The sequence below is a fragment of the Pyrgilauda ruficollis genome, unplaced genomic scaffold (assembly GCF_017590135.1).
Source record: "Pyrgilauda ruficollis isolate IOZ18807 unplaced genomic scaffold, ASM1759013v1 scaffold93, whole genome shotgun sequence".
Taxonomy (NCBI): domain Eukaryota; kingdom Metazoa; phylum Chordata; class Aves; order Passeriformes; family Passeridae; genus Pyrgilauda; species Pyrgilauda ruficollis.
The window spans coordinates 2,916,263-2,934,823 of record NW_024531377.1 but is presented as its reverse complement, the minus strand read 5'-3'; the positions used below and the strand labels follow the sequence as shown (position 1 = coordinate 2,934,823).

The window sequence follows — 18,561 nt, the reverse complement described above, 5'->3', positions numbered from 1 at the left end:
CGTGCGGCGCAGGCGCGCGGGGCGACGGCGGCGAAGGTGGGCCGCGCCCCCTTTTGCCGCCTCCCGCCGCTCCATGAGGGCCTGGCGCGCGCTGCGGCGGGCGGCCGCCCCCTCTTCCTCCTCCTCATCCTCCTCTTCCTCTTTTCCTACCGATGGGAAGCCTCGCAGGCGGGCATGGGAGACTTCGCTGTCACCGCTGGAGCGGGTGAGGCGGCTGCTGCCGCCCGAGGAAGCGGCGGCGGTGGCGCGGTGCGCGGCGGCGCCGCAGCCGCCTCAGGCTCCCCCGGAGAAGGAGGAGGTGGCGGTGGCTGCCCCCCGACAAGCGCTGGGTGAGGCGGCGGCTCCGCGTTCCGGCCCTTTCCGCGCCGGGGAGCTGGCGCTGGCGGAGGTGCGGAGGAAGCACAACTCGACACTGAAGCTGCTGTGCCGGCTGGCGGCGGAGGCGGTGCTGAGCAGCCCCGGCGGCCTCCTGCCCCACCGCGACATCATCGGGCAGCTGCCCGGGCAGGTGCTGCGCACGGCGAGCGGGAAGCGGCTGCTGCTGCGGCGGCCCTCGCTGGACGAGTACGTGCTGCTCATGCCGCGGGGAGCCACCATCGCCTACCCCAAGGTAGCGGCTGGTGGCTGGGGGCTCGCTGGCCGAATCTCACCTTTGATTTCCCGCGAATAGTAACGTGCCGTGTTTTTATCACCCGCAGGATATAAGTGCTCTGTTAATGATGATGGATATCCACCCGGGAGACACCGTGTTGGAAACTGGCAGCGGGTCTGGTGCTATGAGCTTGTTTCTGTCGAGAGCAGGTGAGAACCTGGCTTTAGACAACACAGAAACAAATTTATTTATTTCCTTATCACAACTTGGGGGTTTTTTTTGCCCAGATACTTACGGTTCTTGTGGTCCTTACTATTCAGTTCATGAGAGCTTTGCTGCAGTTCATGTATAGTTTGTTGACTTGAAGGAAAGTTAGATCAGCACAGGGACTGCAAACCATTCTGACTGTGCTTAGAGGTGTAAATGGTTACTGAAGGCCTTGCAGAAAGCTGACTTTCAGCCATGCCTCGAGATCACTCAACTGCAGCTGGTTTCTTCTGATCATCTTTCTGGAATAAACTAATGTTTGGGTTTTTCTAGTTCCATTGGGATTTTGAAGCTAGCATGAGATTATCCTCGAAGCAAACATTGCTCCTGTAGGAGCTAGAAGCTGATGAAACAGAAGAGAAATGTCAGCGCTTCTCTTTCCATTTAGAGAGAGGGAAAGTAGGAGTCCTTAGTTTTCCCCAGCTTGCCCTACAGGCATACCCAGAAGCCAAAGAGATGGAATACCTGCTACTGGCTAAGGCAAAACCTAGCTCTTGCTAAATACAGCAGATGATTTTTCTTGGGTATTCAGCCTACTGTGGCCATTTCATACAAGCACACCTGAACTTGCCAATTATTCCTCTCAGTTTTCTATCTTGTCCAACAGTTTTTTTCTAATAACTTTAATTTAGCTGTAAATGGGCCAAGTTGGCAAAATCATTGACCTTACCAGGCTGTTAACCTTATCCAGGGGAACAATGCAGTTGTTATGTGCCAGATCAGCTCTATTTTGAGGAGTGGGAAAAAGGTATGAAATTGCATTGCTGTTTTCAAATTTATTGAATTTAAATCGGTACCAATTACAGCCAGTTTTAGTCACAGCTGAACACACTTTGGTGCTGACACAGAAATAAATAGATTTGATTTGCTGGTTCCTAATGGTGGCTGCTTTTGCCACCATTGAATACACACCAGCGCTACCCAACAAGGAAAACAGCTGGTATGTGGGTAAATGCTGGAATTCAAATCTAGTGGGCACCTTACCAATGTCCATGGAATTATTTAATTTCCAAAATTATTATTGATTTAACAGATTTCATTCATCCCTTAATTGTTTTTCCTTTTATATTTTCCTTTCCATTCTTTTTTTAATCATTCCCAGAAACTACTGACATGAAACAGGAGAGTTAAGAAAGTGGTATTTGCCATGACTTTAAGATCTTTGAGAACTGGAAAATATGATGTATGCAAACTTGACATACTGTAGCATCACAGTAATAAAGTTTTGCCTAGCTATTTTGCCTTGCTGTTCTTATTTTTAAAAAAGCAGTTTCAAAAAGTAGAAATCACTTTGAATGAGTGGGAGTAAAACTGACCCCCACAGTGTGAAGAATTTTATTTTCCTGATGTTTCTAAACTGATAATCTAAAGTAAGGAGTTGGCACTGTGACTCTACAACTGCTTCAGGTGATCAAAGGCAACATGCTGAAACCTTCCTTTTCTTACAAGCTGGTTCTGGCCTTTGTCTGATGCAGGGTGAGTTGGATCAAGGAACAACTGTTGGGAAATCCATCCCTTCTTTTACTTGGTTATCTGAATGGATTCGCAGTGGGATCACGTAGGTGAGGGAATGAGCCTGGTGACTTCAAACTGAAATGACTTAGAAAGGCACAGAACTGACCTGGGGAGCTGCTGCTTCCTGAAAGCTGCCTACACCCATTCCAAAGTAGCAAGGAGAGAGAAGTGAGCAGTGGGATAGGCTTGAGGAATTGGAATAATAGAAATACGGAATAATACAGCAGTGCATGCCCTGCTGTCTGCCTGCACATCCTGGAAATCCTTCCTTTATGAGAAACAGTGTGCATTGCAGTCATGGTAGATTTCAGAATAGTAAATTTAGACTTAATAATTTATTGCTGTTGCAGACAGTAACAGGGAACTTACACAAACCTGGGTAAATAGTACACTGGAAAACTTTTTTGTGGGGCTGAGATCAGTGAGCAGGTTTCCTTAGCCTGTGAGCACTGCTGCAGCATTCTCAGCTGGTACCTCTGGTTGCTCTAGCAGAGGGATCTAGCAGTGGCCACAGATGCTCAACTTGTCTTTTGCTGCATGAATGACTTCAGGAGAACATCTTGGAACAGTCTGTACTACTATAACTACACTTCGTTTCATCTGTGCATTGATGGATTTCTGTCTGTGAAAGAACTAACACGACACTTTTTCTGCATATTTTTGTTTTAAATGTAGAGAAAACATAGATTGTCATTGATTGTTTAATATGTGATAAGTTCCTTAAGTGGAGATGGAAAGGTGTATTTATGTTATAGACTATGGTTTTTGCTTTTGTTTTGTTTTTTTCCCCAAGTCTTTATAACAGCAGTGTCAAGTGGTGAGTGGAGTGTTGCTGTTTGTTTTCAGTTGGGCCCAAAGGACGTGTTCTAAGTTATGAAATCAGAGAGGATCATCATAATTTAGCTAAGAAGAATTACAGGCACTGGCGTTCTGCATGGGAAATAGGACACGTGGACGAGTGGCCAGATAACGTGGAGTTCATTCTTAAAGACATTTCAACAGCTGCTGCAGATCTGAAATCTGTAACGCTTGATGCCGTGAGTGAATCCAAACAATTCCCCCATTTAACACGTGTCTTTTTTCCATTAATGAAAACCTCTAGTGCTCCCACTCACCACGGGATTCCCATATCTAGTGTAACATGAGAAATAACAATCCAGGTCCTCATCAGTGAAAGAAACATTGTAATTTTTTTGTCAAATACAAATGTTTTCAAGGTTTCAGTTACAGGTTGTCAAATTAAAGAGTGATAAAGCTGTACTGTAGAAATATTACAATTAATTACTGCTGTCTTGTAAGCAAATACCAACTCATTTTCTTGTATTTTTGAGAAACTGGTATTTTTATGAGATACATATTTCAAGCATTAAATTTCAGAAGAATACAGAACCTTATTAAATATGCAACTATATGACCACTTTGCTATCAGCTACATAGAATGCACAATGTAACTAACCATAATTTAGAGAATGCTATGGCTTGCTCTCCTGACTTGCTTCTTTGTATCCCGATTTCCTAAAAAGGAATCATGCTGGGGAAAATAGCTTGATGTTAAGCACTCTTCCCTGTAAAGTTGACAAAGTATTTACAACTGCTTACTAAATGCTTTAAACAAATAGCAATTTTTAAAATGGTGCAAGCAAAGAAATATAACACATAGCATAAAGATACCTTTTCAAAAATGTTTTAAGTAACAGTCCTGCAGGAAAGATCAGATATTGCATATCCCATTGTTCTGCAGTCTGAATAGCTTCCTAGCAGAAGATGGATAAATTGCCAAAGACAAGAAGTATTTTTAATCTTGAAACTGACAGCAATTTAGACATTGTGACCATAATGTGTTTTTCTTATGCATTTGAACAATCTCTTTTTTTCACGTGTGAGAAATAGGTATTTAAATGTGTTAGCAAATATAGTCTTCTAAAAGTTTTTATTACTGTCAGGATTATGAGATTCAATTACTAGGAGGCATAACTTCCTACAGACCTTAGTTGGTCAAATGCTACTTGCTGTTTTAATAGAAATTCATTTGGAAGTAGAGAGGACTTCATTTTGTCTAAGTGTGCCCCTCAGGTTTTGAGAGGCAGTAATAAAACTGGTGGATGATTACACACTGCTGCTGTATGCTTCTCTTTTCCATAACCTTTTTCCCCTCCAGCATTGTCCTGTGTTATGTTGGTAGATGCACATTTGTTCTCCCAGGAAACATTAATATGTCTTTCTCTTGCAGGTAGTTCTGGATATGCTGAACCCTCAGTGTGCTCTGCCTGTTGTACACCCAAGCCTGAAACAAGGTGGGGTGTGTGCTGTGTACTTGGCAAAGTGAGTATTTCTTTCTGCCACCTTTATTCAGGCATTACCTGCCTCAGTACAAAACCAAGCATCTTCTGAAATACTCATCCAGCATTCATGAAATGGTTAACAAAGTTGGGTTTTTTCCCCTTGTAACTTTCTTTGGGAGTTGTACTCGGTATAAATTACACTCGGCCAAATCCTTTGGCATCTCCCTGGGGAATGTTCTCATTCTGGTCAGTGAAGTTTGGCCTTTATGGCATCCTCAAAGTAACTGTGCTGTTCTCCAGTGCAATAGTCAGGTTGTTCCTTTTCCCTAAAACTGAAGGATTTGTGTAACCTCAAAGGTAAAGAATGTGCCAGTCAGTAGAACTGAAATTTTGTGATTTGAATTTTCAAAATACTACTTTATCCTTTGCATTTCTTCAAAAGCATCACACAGGTTATTGACCTTTTAGACAGAATACGGAGCTGCAAGCTTCCTTTTTTGTGTGAAAGGATAATTGAGGTAACTCACAGGAGCTGGTCAGTACTCCCTGCTAAACTCAAGCATTACAAATCAAGCCAAATGGTGGAAACTCAAGAAAATATTGAAGAACCACTTCAAAATGAATACGAAGAAATCCATATTGAGGATCAAGCAGTTCTAAAGGAGAGCGAATGCAATGGTAAGGACTTTGCTGCTGACAAGATCCCCTATTACTGCACTTTGATAACCCAGTGTAGGAGGAGGCAGTGTTTTTACCTAGGTCAGCTGAGAATAGGCAAGGTTTTGGACAGCCTAGACCTTGTCAGGTTTAAAGAAGACTATTAATTGTTATTTAAGTTAAAATAGCCTACTAAAAACCTAGGCTAAATAAAAAATAAATTTCAATCTGAAATAAAGAATGGCTGTTTTCAAATTTTTGATTTTTAAGAAAATTCCGTTCTTTATACTCACCCCAAAGCTGCTTTAGAGGACCTTGATGGACTTAAGGATTCCTTAACAGAAACAATGGCAGTGAGCTCTGTTTTAAAACTATGCTGTTCTGGCAAATCCTACATATATATATATATATATATAATATTTATATGACAAGTGTAAATCTATATATACAGTATAGATCTGCAAAATGCAAAGAGTTTGGAATATACTGATAGGTGACAACAAAAAAAAGAAAACATGTCAGGGAAAAATATTACATGTACATTGTCTACTCTAGGCTGCATATAGGTCTTAAACTTGTGGGAACAAAATAAAAAGAAATGCTCTTCTCACAGAGTCACTCAGTGGTGCTGCTGAAACAAACCACTCAGTGCCTTACATTGCCCGACCATCCCACTGGCAGGAAGCTCATTCAGGTGAGACACTTGGAAAAAGTTTATCTTAAATGTTTACTGGTATTTTTATTTCAAATAAAACCTTTATTTTTTTTTTGTACTAGCATTTGGTATTTTCCTATATCATGAAATCATAAAACTTATAATAATAAAATAATCATTGTGTATTGAAATACTAAAGTAGTAACTTTTGTTTTTTAATTAGCATTCCTTACCAAGCTGAGAAAGTTTCGACCCCTGCTTTCTTGATGCTGCTGCCTCCTTAGCTGCTAATTTGAATATTGTATCAGAATTAAATAAAACATAACAAAGTAGATGCTACATTTTGCAAGTTGTGTAACTTTTAAGTACTGACTGCTCTGATTTCTGTCTCACATCAAGTTTGAAACACCAACTGTTATCCCACTATGTAAAGGGAAAATTTTGAAGTGAATCCTCATGTCTGGTGTTGTGATGCAGCCCAGATTGTTCTGCAAATCACAGTATCTGTTTCTGTCTTACCAGGTGCATTTCATTCTCCATTGCTTGTAAACCAGTCCATAGACTTATCTTGGTCCAGGGTGCTGCATGGTTGCCTTTTGCTAGACAGCCTCTGACAGTCTACCAGAAACAAGGAGAAGAAAAAATTTTAGTAAGAAAATAAGGGATCAAAGGCTTTCCTTTGAAATTAATACTTTGCTGGCTTCCAACTGATAACTATAGGTTTCTTTAAGAACAAAGTTCTTAAAGCACAACTTTTAGAGATACTGAAATTCACTGAATGCGTTCACTTGATAAAGCTGTGCTTATTTCAGCATCAAAACAGTTGTTGACAGGCACAGCTCTGGTTCCCTTCCAGCACTCATGCTGCAAGTTGCCTGGCTATTTGTGAACATCACTTCATCTCAAGTATTCTCAAATGGCTGGAGGAAACACAGTTTTGTCTGGCCCTTGTCAGAGATGAGAAGCCAGATCTCTCAAGTAAAAACAGACTTAAAGTCATTTGGAGTCTCTCCTGAGTAAGTGGTGATGTTTAACACATTAAATTATTATGTTTTGTAAACACCTGACTTGCTTTATGTCTCAGGAAATATTCAAATGCCAATTTATTCAAAGTTGAGATTCACATTTGTACTAAAGCAGTCAAAAACAGTAACAATCTTACTGTAATAGTGAAAATTTGGATTTTAATGAGAACACATGTAAATAAAATATACAGAGTTATAAATAACTACCTTTGTATTAGACAAGTATACTAGGAGCTCTGCACTGGTTAACTACAGGAGAGTATCTTTGCAGAGCTGAGACCTTATCCAGGTGCCTGAGGAAGTTACATCTCAAGTGCGTTTAACTTCTAATAATAAATTTAATAATGGGTTTGCCCCACAACTGCTGTATGTAATGGAGGGCCCTAATGCAAAGGCTGAGGATGCTATTGTGAGTAGATTAATGGGCAGAGATTCAGCTATGTAAACAATTCTTGCAATAAGCTCTTGTTTTCTACTCATATCCCAGTATTGAAACAGTCTTGTATAAATTGTCAACCAGTTAGATACTTAGAGGAAAATGGAAATTGTGATTTAACCTATGTCCAAACCCATATCACAAATGAGCATCTTGCTCTTTCTCAAAACATGCTCTCAGCAAGAGCACTTTAATTCACTTTACACACTAGTATTTTTATTGGACACAGCCAGTCATAAAAAAAAATAATTTAAAACAGGACTCTCGAGTTCATTTATAATGCAAGAATAGTAACAAATGCCTGAGTAGCACCCAAAATCTACCATAGTAGATGAAAGTAACATGAAGAGACTCAATGTAAAGCAGTTGGTACTTCCAGGAAGTTAAGGTAGAATATGTGAAAATGAATCTGTGAGGGTAAAAGCACAGTTCTGCTGAGGTGTTACAGGGAGGGACAGAGCAGTCCCTGCAGCACTCTGAAGGGCAAATATGGCCCTAGTTGCCTAAACTAATAGAAAAATTATTCACAATATTAAACCATACCTTGGCCTTTATAAGAAGGAGAGTCGATGAGCATTTTTTCAGTAGAAAAGGTGTCCTTTGATTGCTGGGATGAGTGTAAGTCCATCATCTCCAAAGTGTCGGTAGACGAGGAGGAGGACGATAATCCGAGTCGTACAAACCTGCCTTTCTTCCCGCAGAGCAGGCAGTCCGTAGGAGTAGCGCTGGGTCCTCGGGGCAGCTGCACTTTGTCATCATAACTCCTCAGAGCTCCGCTGTGGTGCACAGAGCGCTCTCGCTGCCAGATGTAATGTGTTGGAGCGATAGCCATCACCTATGGGAACAGCCAGACGTGCTCAGGAAGAGCAAAAATAATGGGGAAACATATGGCTGAAAACTATATCCTGTTAGCATGGCAGGGAATTAATGTAGCTGTAATGGGCATCATCTCTTATCTGTCTCACTGTCCCACTGGAAAGTTTGCTGCCTTAGGCAGGGGTAAGTAATCCTGACACCAGTCAGGTGTGGAAACATCCCAGCTTCCAGCCCTGTATGTTCATGTGAGCCATCACAAACAGCAGCTCATGCTCAGGATGTTGCACACAAGAGGGTCTCTTTGGCCAGCTACCAAACATCAGCTGACAGTGTTCATCATCACTGAAATAACAACAGTGGGAAGCAGGGAGGGTATGCAAGGAAAAGCATCCTGCACTCGCCTTGTTCCTTGTGCTTTTCCCATAGCATCTAATCCCATCCCAAGAAATGGGCCTCTAGAGTAAATGGGAGATTTTGTTTTCCACCATCTGGAAGTAAACATTAGGTACTTAGAGCACAACAAGGGTTTTTCCAGGTACACACTTCACCTGAAAAGTGAGGAATATATTTTTTCCTTATAAATTGTAAAGCACACAAAATTGTTTCTAAAGTGGATGAAGTGAAATTGGGGTAAATTTTAAATAAAAAATATTTGCATGAAGTAAATACTAGTCAATAGAAATGTCACTTTTAACAGTAGTGCAATATAAAATATTCTAGTTTTCTTTAAAAACACCTTTTTAAACAATGTGTTTTAAATGGAGAAGGAAAAAATATCATGGGAGGATAAATGGACCATTACGTTTTAGCAGCATCTTTTCTTTCTCATGGATTGTGTGTTTACTCTAGGGTAGAAACTGTACAGAGCTAAATTGCCAGCTGGTGTTACTTGTGATTTCAGCATCTACAATATGAAATCTCCCTCCCTACCTCTTCACAGCAGCGTCTGCTTACAATAGCCCTGTAGTCAATTCTACTCCAAAGTTGATCTCTTAACTTTAAGAAATCAGGGAAGAGCTTTCTCCAGGCTTTGCCCAAAGCCCATGGGAAAATGTCATACTTTGCTTCTTCATTGTCTTCTTCAACTGTGTTTGCCAGATACCTTCAAATATATATATGTTTATGTTTATAAATATTATTCAATCTTAAACCACTATATTAGAGTGATTTCTAACATAAAATAACAGATATATTGCAGAGGTTCTTTTTTCTAGTGTTGTGAAGAAAAAACACTAACAAAATACAGCCTTCTCTCTGGAATACAGTATTTTCTTAATTAGTTCCATATGCATCCTTTGGGTAGAAAACCCCAGGCTTTTATAAAAATTGTTTTACCCTAGAGTTTCCTAAATTAATAGATAAGCAAGAGCTAACACATCCTGACATCCTTCTCCAATCTGGCAAGAAACCCTTGAATAAAATGAACAGTTTCTGATTGATGCTTTGAATAAGGCTTAAAACTCTTGTGAAATCTTAAACTTCCCACTTTTTACTTTATGGATTTTAGCTATTCTTGGAAAATTATGCTGCTCATATTAAATTAGGAGCAAACAACTAAATATAGGTCTACCTTTAGTTATAAATGAAAAACTTAAATTACTTTTTTTAATGTCTCTGTTCTTCCCTTTGTTCACTATGTAGTTACTTTTAGGTTTGAATTGTCTTCTCAGACAACAGGAAAACATTTACTTCCTCTGGACCCACCTGGTACTAAACTCCTGTAAATCACACTTGAAAGATTAGGACTTTTAGTCTCCTCCCCAGTTTTCTCACTTGCTCCTGACCCCAGTATTCTCTCTAGTCCCAGTCTCACCAGACTCTTTGTTCCCCACTAATCCTTTCACTGTTCTGGCCTGGCTTTTCTCCCTTCAGTGGGGTCAGAGGGCTCCCTCCTCCATGCTCTGTGGATGTCACCCACAGTACAGTGACAGCAGGAAGAACAGCCACCTTTGCCCCTGCACTAGTGTGTAAATCAGAGCACCTGAGGAGCAATGGTACCAGAAAAGATGACCTGAGCACCATAACACTGTAAAAAAAAAAATGCAGAACCCTGTGCAGGTATAGCCAAATACAGAGGGTTATGTGGGCCTGGATTACTGATACCACCACTGTTTCAAAGTATAGACATTTTACAACTGTTCAAAAAAGTTCTCAGAAATTCGCTTTACTTTTGATTTAAAACACGTTGACAGAAACTTCATTAACAAGTTATTCCTGAGCTGCCTGTCATGGTGAAATGTTTTGTTACAAATGCCTTAAAGGCTGGTAAAGATCTGAAATAGGGTTTTATATGAGCACCTGTGGGCCACATACATGTTGCTGTGTATTGTCCTGCATATATTTCTTGTAATGCTTTAAAAAGCTCCCAGATTCAGAATACCACTGTGTGTATCACTACACCAATGCAAGCAACCCCTGTGTGCCGCTCCAGCTTGTTCCATCACAGGCAGAACGGTGACTTTGCACTATTTATGTAAGTATGTAGATTACCATAGAACCACAGAATGGTTTGGGTTGAAAGGGACCTTAAAGACCACCGAGCTCCAGCCCCCCTGCCACCCCCTAGATCAGGTTGTTTATATATTCCTCAAGGAAGTCTCATCACATATTATAATTGTCAGTGTCATAAAGAAATAATGCAAAGTTTATTCTAATAAAACCAGATAATTTTAAATACTTACAGAGCCACAAAGAAATTGATTCTGGTATGCTCACTTGGTGTGAAGTCAGCTCTCTTGAAATAAACGAAAGTCATTGCCAAGAGATACTGTTTTAAAATGTAAAATGAAGTATCAATGTGTTACTTATATATAGTATTTCCTAAATTGATTCACACATCTTGCACCAAGATATTTTCATCATTTTTAACAATGAGGAAAGCATGAATTAAGTTTCTTGAAACTTTCATGTGAAATCATTAGAAAAAGATGATGTTCTGTATTTGCATTAAAGTATCAATTAAGGGCAGATTTCTCACTCAATGTATGTTCTGTTAACTAAGAAGGAAATACACTTACCTTGTCTGCAATTTCACAGCAACAGTCCATCCAAAGGAAGTCTTGGATTAGATCATCATCTGTAACAAGAGATGGCTGTAGCATTTCACACACCAAAACTGTTTATGTCAGAAGGTATTTATAAATAAATAAATAACAGATGGTCTTTCATTAAACCAAATGAAAGACAAGAAGCTAGACTGGCCAGCAGGGAACAGAGAAACTGAGGGCAGTAGGAGAGGTTCGGGTGTGAAAAAAGCTTACATGGCAAAAGAAAACAAACTCTACCAGAAAGGCAAGGTGGAAAATCTGGTGACTGCATTTCAGCCATTCTCAGTAACAGCAGGTGAAAGTGAAAAATAACCATTTTTTTTCTATTTGCATAATTTCTTCCTGCATTACATGCTTCCAGGTGATAGCACACCATTATTTCAGAGGAACTACAGACTGCTGAGATCCTGCACTTTGATTACCTGGCAGCTTTTATTGGGCAATGCTTGCTTATTTTTGGTCAGTGCTTCATTGTCCATGACCATGTACCATAATAACCACCAACTCTCTCTCATTCACTTCTGTATTTAAGGGTCAAAAAAAACCAGCTGTAATCTTCCACTATTACTTTATGTCTTTGCTAAATTAAATAAATACAAAACTTTGTATGAAAGAGACACAAATAAAGAAGAGATGCTCCAACTCCTTAGATCAACTTCCCATTCCACTTCTTCCCCCAGAAGTTTATTCCCAAAGTAAAGAACACGTTTAAGAGACAAGGAATCCTTTTTTTAAGCATTGTGTAAAACAAGATGCACATTGTTTTACATGTATTTGTTGAAATATAAGAGAAAATAGTAAGGAAAATTATCATAAAATAAAAACTAGCAAACCACCTTGGATCCATTTGTAATTTTAAAAAGATACTTCTCATCAATTTGGTCGCCCTTGCATTTTTAACTTAAGCATTAAATATTTATATACCAAACTATAACAACAAAACATTTTGATAAAAGACTTGCCATTACTTTCAATATGAAAAGCACTCTCAAAATTCCTGAGCTTAGAAAACATTCTGTTCAGTCAATTCATTCATATCTCACATTATTGACCTACCAAATAATTTAAAGAAAGCTGTCATTTCCTGACGCTGAATAACTAGACATGGTCCCTTTGGACATTTATATTTCTGACTAGGAACCCCTTTTTCACAATTTTCTTGATGGTCTTTAAAAGCAGGTCGCTTTAGTCTAGTAAGTTTTTTTTGCTGATGTGATCTGGATGCACTCGATTTTACATGAACAGTGACAGTGGGAGGTGTCTGACACACCAGATTGTGTTTCATTTCGTTTAGCAAAGGTTCCTGTTAAAAAAATAAGAAGAAATTAACTACAAAATTAGTCAGTTTCAGCACTAGTACATTTCTTTTGTTCACATGAATTGTTTCAGTAGAACTTGTATGTCAAATGATGGAAAATTAATTTTATCAATAGTGATTGTCTAAGTCTTGTGCCCTAAGACCGCCATGTAGAGTTCATCGATTTAGTTCTAATTTTATAAACTTTGTTTTTCCCCAGTAGAAGGAGCCTTCAATTTTGCTTTTTCCAGTCAACTTTGGAAAATGGGAAAAGAGCCTTTCCAGGAAAAGCTGCTGTTTGTCACATCCTTGTAGCTCCGTAGATCTACACACGTAGATCTACCAAAAAACCTGTGTTCTTCCCCCCCAATTTGTGTTTTTGTGTTTTTTGGTTTTTTTTGGTTTTTTTTGTTTTTTTTTTTTTTTTTTTTTTAGGGAATATTACTAGAACTAACACAGCAGAACTGTGATTGAGGCACATTGATTGATTAAAATCAAGTCTTGAGCTCCTAATTGCCCTTGGGAATTAATCTTATCCCTCAAGCTGGACATACCCCGAAGGCACAGCCAAGGAAACATACCTGTGGCGTTTGTAACCGCAAAATTTAGGGGATACCAAACGGAGAGCGAGGAAGGGTATTTTTTTTGGCGGGATTAAATGTATGTAAATTCAGGGAGGCCTTCAGGAGGTCTCCCGGCAGGGGGTTGTTGGAGGCTGGCCCACCGCAGCCTAGCCGGCTCCCCAGCCCCCGAGCGGCTGCCGCACCACTCGGGAGGGCCCTGAGGAGAGGCCGCGCTTTCGGCTCCGGCGCCACAGCCCCGAGCCGCCTGCCTCAGCCGCCTCCCCTCACGCCTCCGCGCCTCGAGTGGCGCCTCCCGCAGCCAATCAGCGTGCGCGGCGCGCCGCCCCAGCCAATCGGACGGCGGGGCGCTGTCTCCTCCCGCCCCTCCTGTTGGCACCCGGGGCGCGGCAGCCAATGGGAGCGGGGCACGGCAGGGGCGCCTCTTGGCTCGCCTCGCAGCCAGGAGCCGTGTGGAGGCTGGCTTGGGGCTCTCAGAGGCACACCCTTCCCCTTCCCCTTTCCCCTTTCCCTTCCCCTTCCCCCTCCCCCTTTCCCCTTCCCCTTCTTCATGCAACCTGCTCTAGTGGGAGATGTCCCGCCCTGCCCGTGGCCTGGGGTTGGAACGAGGTGATCTTTAAGGTCCCTTCACACCCAAACCATTCTGTGATTCTATGATTAAAACATCTCCCCAGTTTGATAAACGTCTCCACCGGAGAGGAAGGAGAAGGGATACCTGACTAAAGATCATTAAACACAGAGGTGCAGGATACCCTGCTGCTACCTTTCTACAGAGGCAATTAAGGCAATTAGTCTAAGGCAGTCTATTGAAATGTATCAACAAGAAAAAATCCCTTTGCTAATAAGATTCAGTCTGAAATCTTACTGTTGCCTTTTGTTAGAAGAGCTAAAGATTTATCCTAGGAACATGGCAAGACATACATCCATTTTCATTGTTTCCCCCTGCGCAGGCCAATTAAAGTGTAAGTGGCCTCATTTATTACGGTAATGAGAAAAGAGGCCTCTTTACACCTTCCTCATCTTCTATTAATAATTTGCTAAATTATTACGTGCTCTGAGTTAGGGAGCACATTCAGGGAAAGATCATGCCAAGTTTCTGATCAGGGAGAGAGATAAGAAACATAGCAAGTGGTAAATGTACCAACTAACAGCATCTCTGTATGGAACAGGCTGAAGTCAGGAAACCTGGCAGCAGGGTGGGGACAATACCAAATACACCAGCAGGACAAAAGTCTGTTTCTCTGAGATTCTCTCTTCTTGGACACATATTCACACTGAGTTACCTACATTAATTTTTCTCTCCTTTTTTTTTTTTATATTACTTTTCATCAAGGAATTCAAAGTACTCATCAATTAACTACTCTTCATTTGATAACTGAAAAGCAGCGGAGGGGCAGGTTACAGAAACATCCACATAACCATCTTAATCTTTAAGACCAGGGAAAAAAAAATCTTTTTTATTCCCTATTGCAAAACATGAAGCTGCAATGATAATTGTGACATGCATACTTCCTTATTCTTTACACCTTTACATCAATAAAAAGGGACTTACAACGTCAATCTTTACCCACACAGAGCTTCCTGTAGATCTCCCACCTCTGAAATAATTCTTGGGCTGGTGGTTCTGCAACAAAATATTAAAAGACTTCTCTTTTTCACTCAAAAATCTGTCACAAGCAAGTCATTGAACAGGTATTGTGACTCTTCCACCGGTGTATTGTCCCCAGGCTGCCAGGACTCGGGTCTCTGCTCTGATTCAGACCCATTGCACAACATTGGATCAGGGTCCTGAGGAAACTGAACTTGTGAGAGGGAGCTGTGAGAATGTCTGGGGCTCTGCCTTTCTTCCCTTGCAGGGCTCTGCAGCCTGAGGTAGGACTGAGGTGGGCACGACTCAAGGATTTGACTCATGGAAAAACACCAACATGGAAAGGCTGATCGCTGAACCCAGTGAGAATAAGGAAACAGAACTGTACCTGACTGTAAGCCCTCTGCGTGAGCTAGTGGAATTAACTGGTTCCCAACTTTGCTTTTTATTAACTGCAATTTTCAGAAAGTTGTTGGACAATTCATCCAAGAATATCGGGAAGAATGGAGCTTTTGGACTTCCAAGTCGCTGGTTGGACATCAGGGAGCGCTGTTTCACCACAAGCGATTTGAACCGAGACACTGGGTTTCATGCTGTACCTCTTTCCTAACCCTTCCTGTAGGTGTCATTAAATCAATTTAGCCACTCTTCATCTCGATATGTAATCACAGTTTGAAATTACATTTTTAAAATATATAAATTTAAATATATTTAATATAATATATATAATTTTATATCACATATATAAAATCATTTTTATATAAATATGTTTATATATTGTATTGTTTTATATAATATTTCTATAAATAAAATTATTAAGATCTGGGCTTGAAAGACCTGGGATTCTTACAAAATCTTATTTCTGGAAAAAGCAAAAACTAATTCGATGTATACACTGAAACTCCATTATGATATATATAGTTATATAGCTATCCCAGGACCAGAATTTGGTCCAAAAAGGCAACTGCAGAGCAGTTTGATTCCTTAAAATGAAAAAAAGACTTAAAGTTTTTTCAGTGAATGAGTTGTTTACATTACAGATAGATTAGGAAGCATCACTGAAGAAAAACACAGGGATAGTATTTTTATAAATTACATTTAGGATATAGATACTTTTTTTCAGATTTCAATATTTTTTAGATGCCTTTGGCCTCTGATATCCTTTCCAATGAACTTTTTTTTTTTTTTTGCCTAAGAAAGATAATACAGGTAAAATACCTGGTGTTTATTTTCAAACAAAATCATGAAGAACCACCATTGATTCTTGTAAATACAGATAATTATTCCAAATAAAATATGTATTTTTCAGTTAGAGACTTTTCCTACTTCCTGCAGAGTGTGAACTAGGAAAAAACCACTCTTCCTTGTAGAGATGACTGCTGATCCTGCTGGGGGAACCTGCCTGGCCTCTCAATCAAATACATTCTGAAGAAAATGCTCATGGATTGAGAGCTCCATTCCTAAAGACCCATTGTGAAACTGAAACACACACGTAAAAAGCAAACTTTGGACATGAGGTTAATTCTTTCAGAGTAAAGGGTGTAGCAAGTCACAGGATTAAAGTGAAGAGGAACAGATGAACCACCTAAACCCATATCTGTCACCAGAAACCTGTTTTATATGTGGGAAGAGAGAGGAAGGATTTAGATGAGTTGTGAGAAACAAATTATTAGGGTATCAAGGTGCCTGGACAAGGACTAAGCATAACAGACTGAACACAGTGTGCTACTGGAGCAAGTAAGCAAGGATACTGGAAAGGTGCCTTGCAGTTAAATCCTTGTTTTTGACAAAGTTACAGTATGATTAAAATTAAAAATGGTTCAGTGCCACTTAAGTGTATGTCAATGATGGATGAATGGGCAGGGAAATTGTTTCCAGCTTTTTTACTTGAAAAGAATGTCTGAGCATACAGCAGTGTTTTCTAATATTTAAGTCCAAAACCAGCTGTAGTTATTCTCTGGTACTGAGAAATTCAGGAGCTCTAAGGAAAAAATTATTTGGAAATTATGCAGCGAACAAGAAGAGCAGTGACTAGGCTAATAGAGCAAGTGGTAAAGGAAAGTGGAGGCTGCCAGCAAACACAGTGCATGTTTGAACATGCTGCTCCTGCATACTTCAAAACAGCCAAGCACTCTGCAGCAACAAATCTTCATAAATCTCCAGGGACATAAGTTTGAACTTGTTCATTCCTACTGTAAATAGACTGACACATCCTGTATGAACTTAACTAATTCCAATCAGACAGGGGAAGCCTTTAAGATTTATTTTTAAGGATTGGCACCTGTATGCTGGTTGTAACTGAAACAAAGTAGTCTTATCTGAAGAGTTCCAGTTTCTCTGTAAAACTAAATAGATGATATAGACTACATTAGGTCTTCACCATCATGTCACAAAAGATGAACGATTCAACAACAGTAACTCAAAACTAGCCCTGCATATTTTACATTAAAGGGAAAGGAGATGACCTGCACTGTTTTCCTTTAAGGGTTTCTGAACCTTCTGACATCATCCACCATATTCTAAGTCTTTTTTAGCCACTGAAGATTGCATTTTGGATTCGCAAGTATTTAATAACCATGGCTATATTTGTTACCCTGTTGTGCCCATGCAGTTTCTTCATTCTGAATTGTGCAAAGAGCCTTAATAAACAGGACTCCTCTCTACCTCCATGGCCCTGGAGCCATTTGTTCCAGATGGCAAGAGCAGCAGGCTTCCTGAGAGACAGGTGCAGGAGCAAGGAGCAGGTGTGTGCAACTGTGCCCAGGGCGCTGCCCGTGCGCTGTGCATGCGCAGAGGGGCTGGACTGCCTCCGTTCACACTGGGAAATGGGAACTTTCCACTCAGAAACAACTAACAAACGCCAGACTTCGAAAATCTCCCAGCTGAAAATGTAGCTGGACAGAGAAAGTTTCAAGAACTGGACTTAAGAAACCTTTTTTTAAAAATGGCGTTAACTAAAAAGTGTTTCATTCCATCTGGAAAATAACACAAATGCTTTGCCTCACTGATGTAATGTTTAGGTACACATTAATACGCTGAACTACAAAACATCCAAGGAACATATTATCCAGGAAATATATCTTAGGTTATTATCTACAGACATCAAAAGTAGAAAAACATTGGTGCTTTCAAAATAGCATCCTAATCCTTTTCCTGAAGGCAAGTTTCCTAAATAATAGCTGTTTGAGTGGCTAAAGAATAGGTGGGAACCTTCAAACTTTTAGCTAGATGCGTTATGACTCTATAACTGGGCAAAATGTGTAAATTTCATCAAATCTTTCTCATCTTGTTTTCCAGTTTCAAAGTTTACTGATCACATAGGTCACAAACTCATTCAAACACAGTATCTATTTATTCTGTTTTTATATTGTTGAACACAATTGAATCTTTGTCCATGACCCCTATAATATGAAACAATAGTGGTGATTAAGACAGGAAAATTTTTCTGTTGTCAAGAGATGTATTTGCATGGCACAGCATTCAAAAGAGTCACTCCATGAAAGGATTAATCAAAAGTAGTGTAGCTATAATTTTTGAAGAAAGAGGAAATTGTTTTCATTGGTAAATAATTTGGCTCCCATGCTCTTGTACTGCTAGGAAAGGAGCAGCATCAAGTTCAGTAGTGGGAAGGCAGAACTTCAAGGACAGCCCTTTAGAGACTAAAGCCAGACAAGTTAAAATGTGACCTGGAAAAAGTCCAGGATTTGCTTTTTTTTAACTCCCATCCAATGGTCCAGGCTCCACACAGTTAAATTAGAACTGCCACAGTTTGTTAAACATTGAATGCCCCTCCCAAGAAGCAA

The 18,561-nt window shown here is 40.1% G+C and overlaps 2 protein-coding genes across 4 annotated transcripts; one reads left to right on the top strand and one right to left on the bottom strand.

Annotated features, from left to right (window-relative positions):
* The first annotated feature begins 10 nt into the window (after window positions 1-10).
* Window positions 11-15,342, top strand: TRMT61B (tRNA methyltransferase 61B). 3 transcript variants are annotated; one of them, XM_041489421.1, is made up of 7 exons: window positions 11-610; window positions 699-801; window positions 3,221-3,411; window positions 4,605-4,696; window positions 5,099-5,334; window positions 5,927-6,007; window positions 15,224-15,342. In XM_041489421.1, the coding sequence occupies exons 1-7, from the start codon at window positions 74-76 to the stop codon at window positions 15,328-15,330; spliced, it is 1,347 nt and encodes a 448-aa protein (XP_041345355.1). In that variant the 5' UTR covers window positions 11-73; the 3' UTR covers window positions 15,331-15,342. The 3 variants fall into 3 exon arrangements, with proteins under 3 accessions (XP_041345355.1, XP_041345357.1, XP_041345356.1); XM_041489423.1 differs by lacking the exon at window positions 15,224-15,342 and adding an exon at window positions 15,027-15,157; XM_041489422.1 differs by lacking the exon at window positions 15,224-15,342 and adding an exon at window positions 6,192-6,307.
* SPDYA (speedy/RINGO cell cycle regulator family member A) lies at window positions 6,440-12,577 on the bottom strand. The gene is made up of 6 exons (XM_041489425.1): window positions 12,349-12,577; window positions 11,263-11,321; window positions 10,927-11,012; window positions 9,176-9,347; window positions 7,973-8,264; window positions 6,440-6,586 (listed from the first exon to the last, which is right to left on the bottom strand). The coding sequence occupies exons 1-6, from the start codon at window positions 12,575-12,577 to the stop codon at window positions 6,498-6,500; spliced, it is 927 nt and encodes a 308-aa protein (XP_041345359.1). The 3' UTR covers window positions 6,440-6,497.
* Window positions 15,343-18,561: the final 3,219 nt, after the last annotated feature.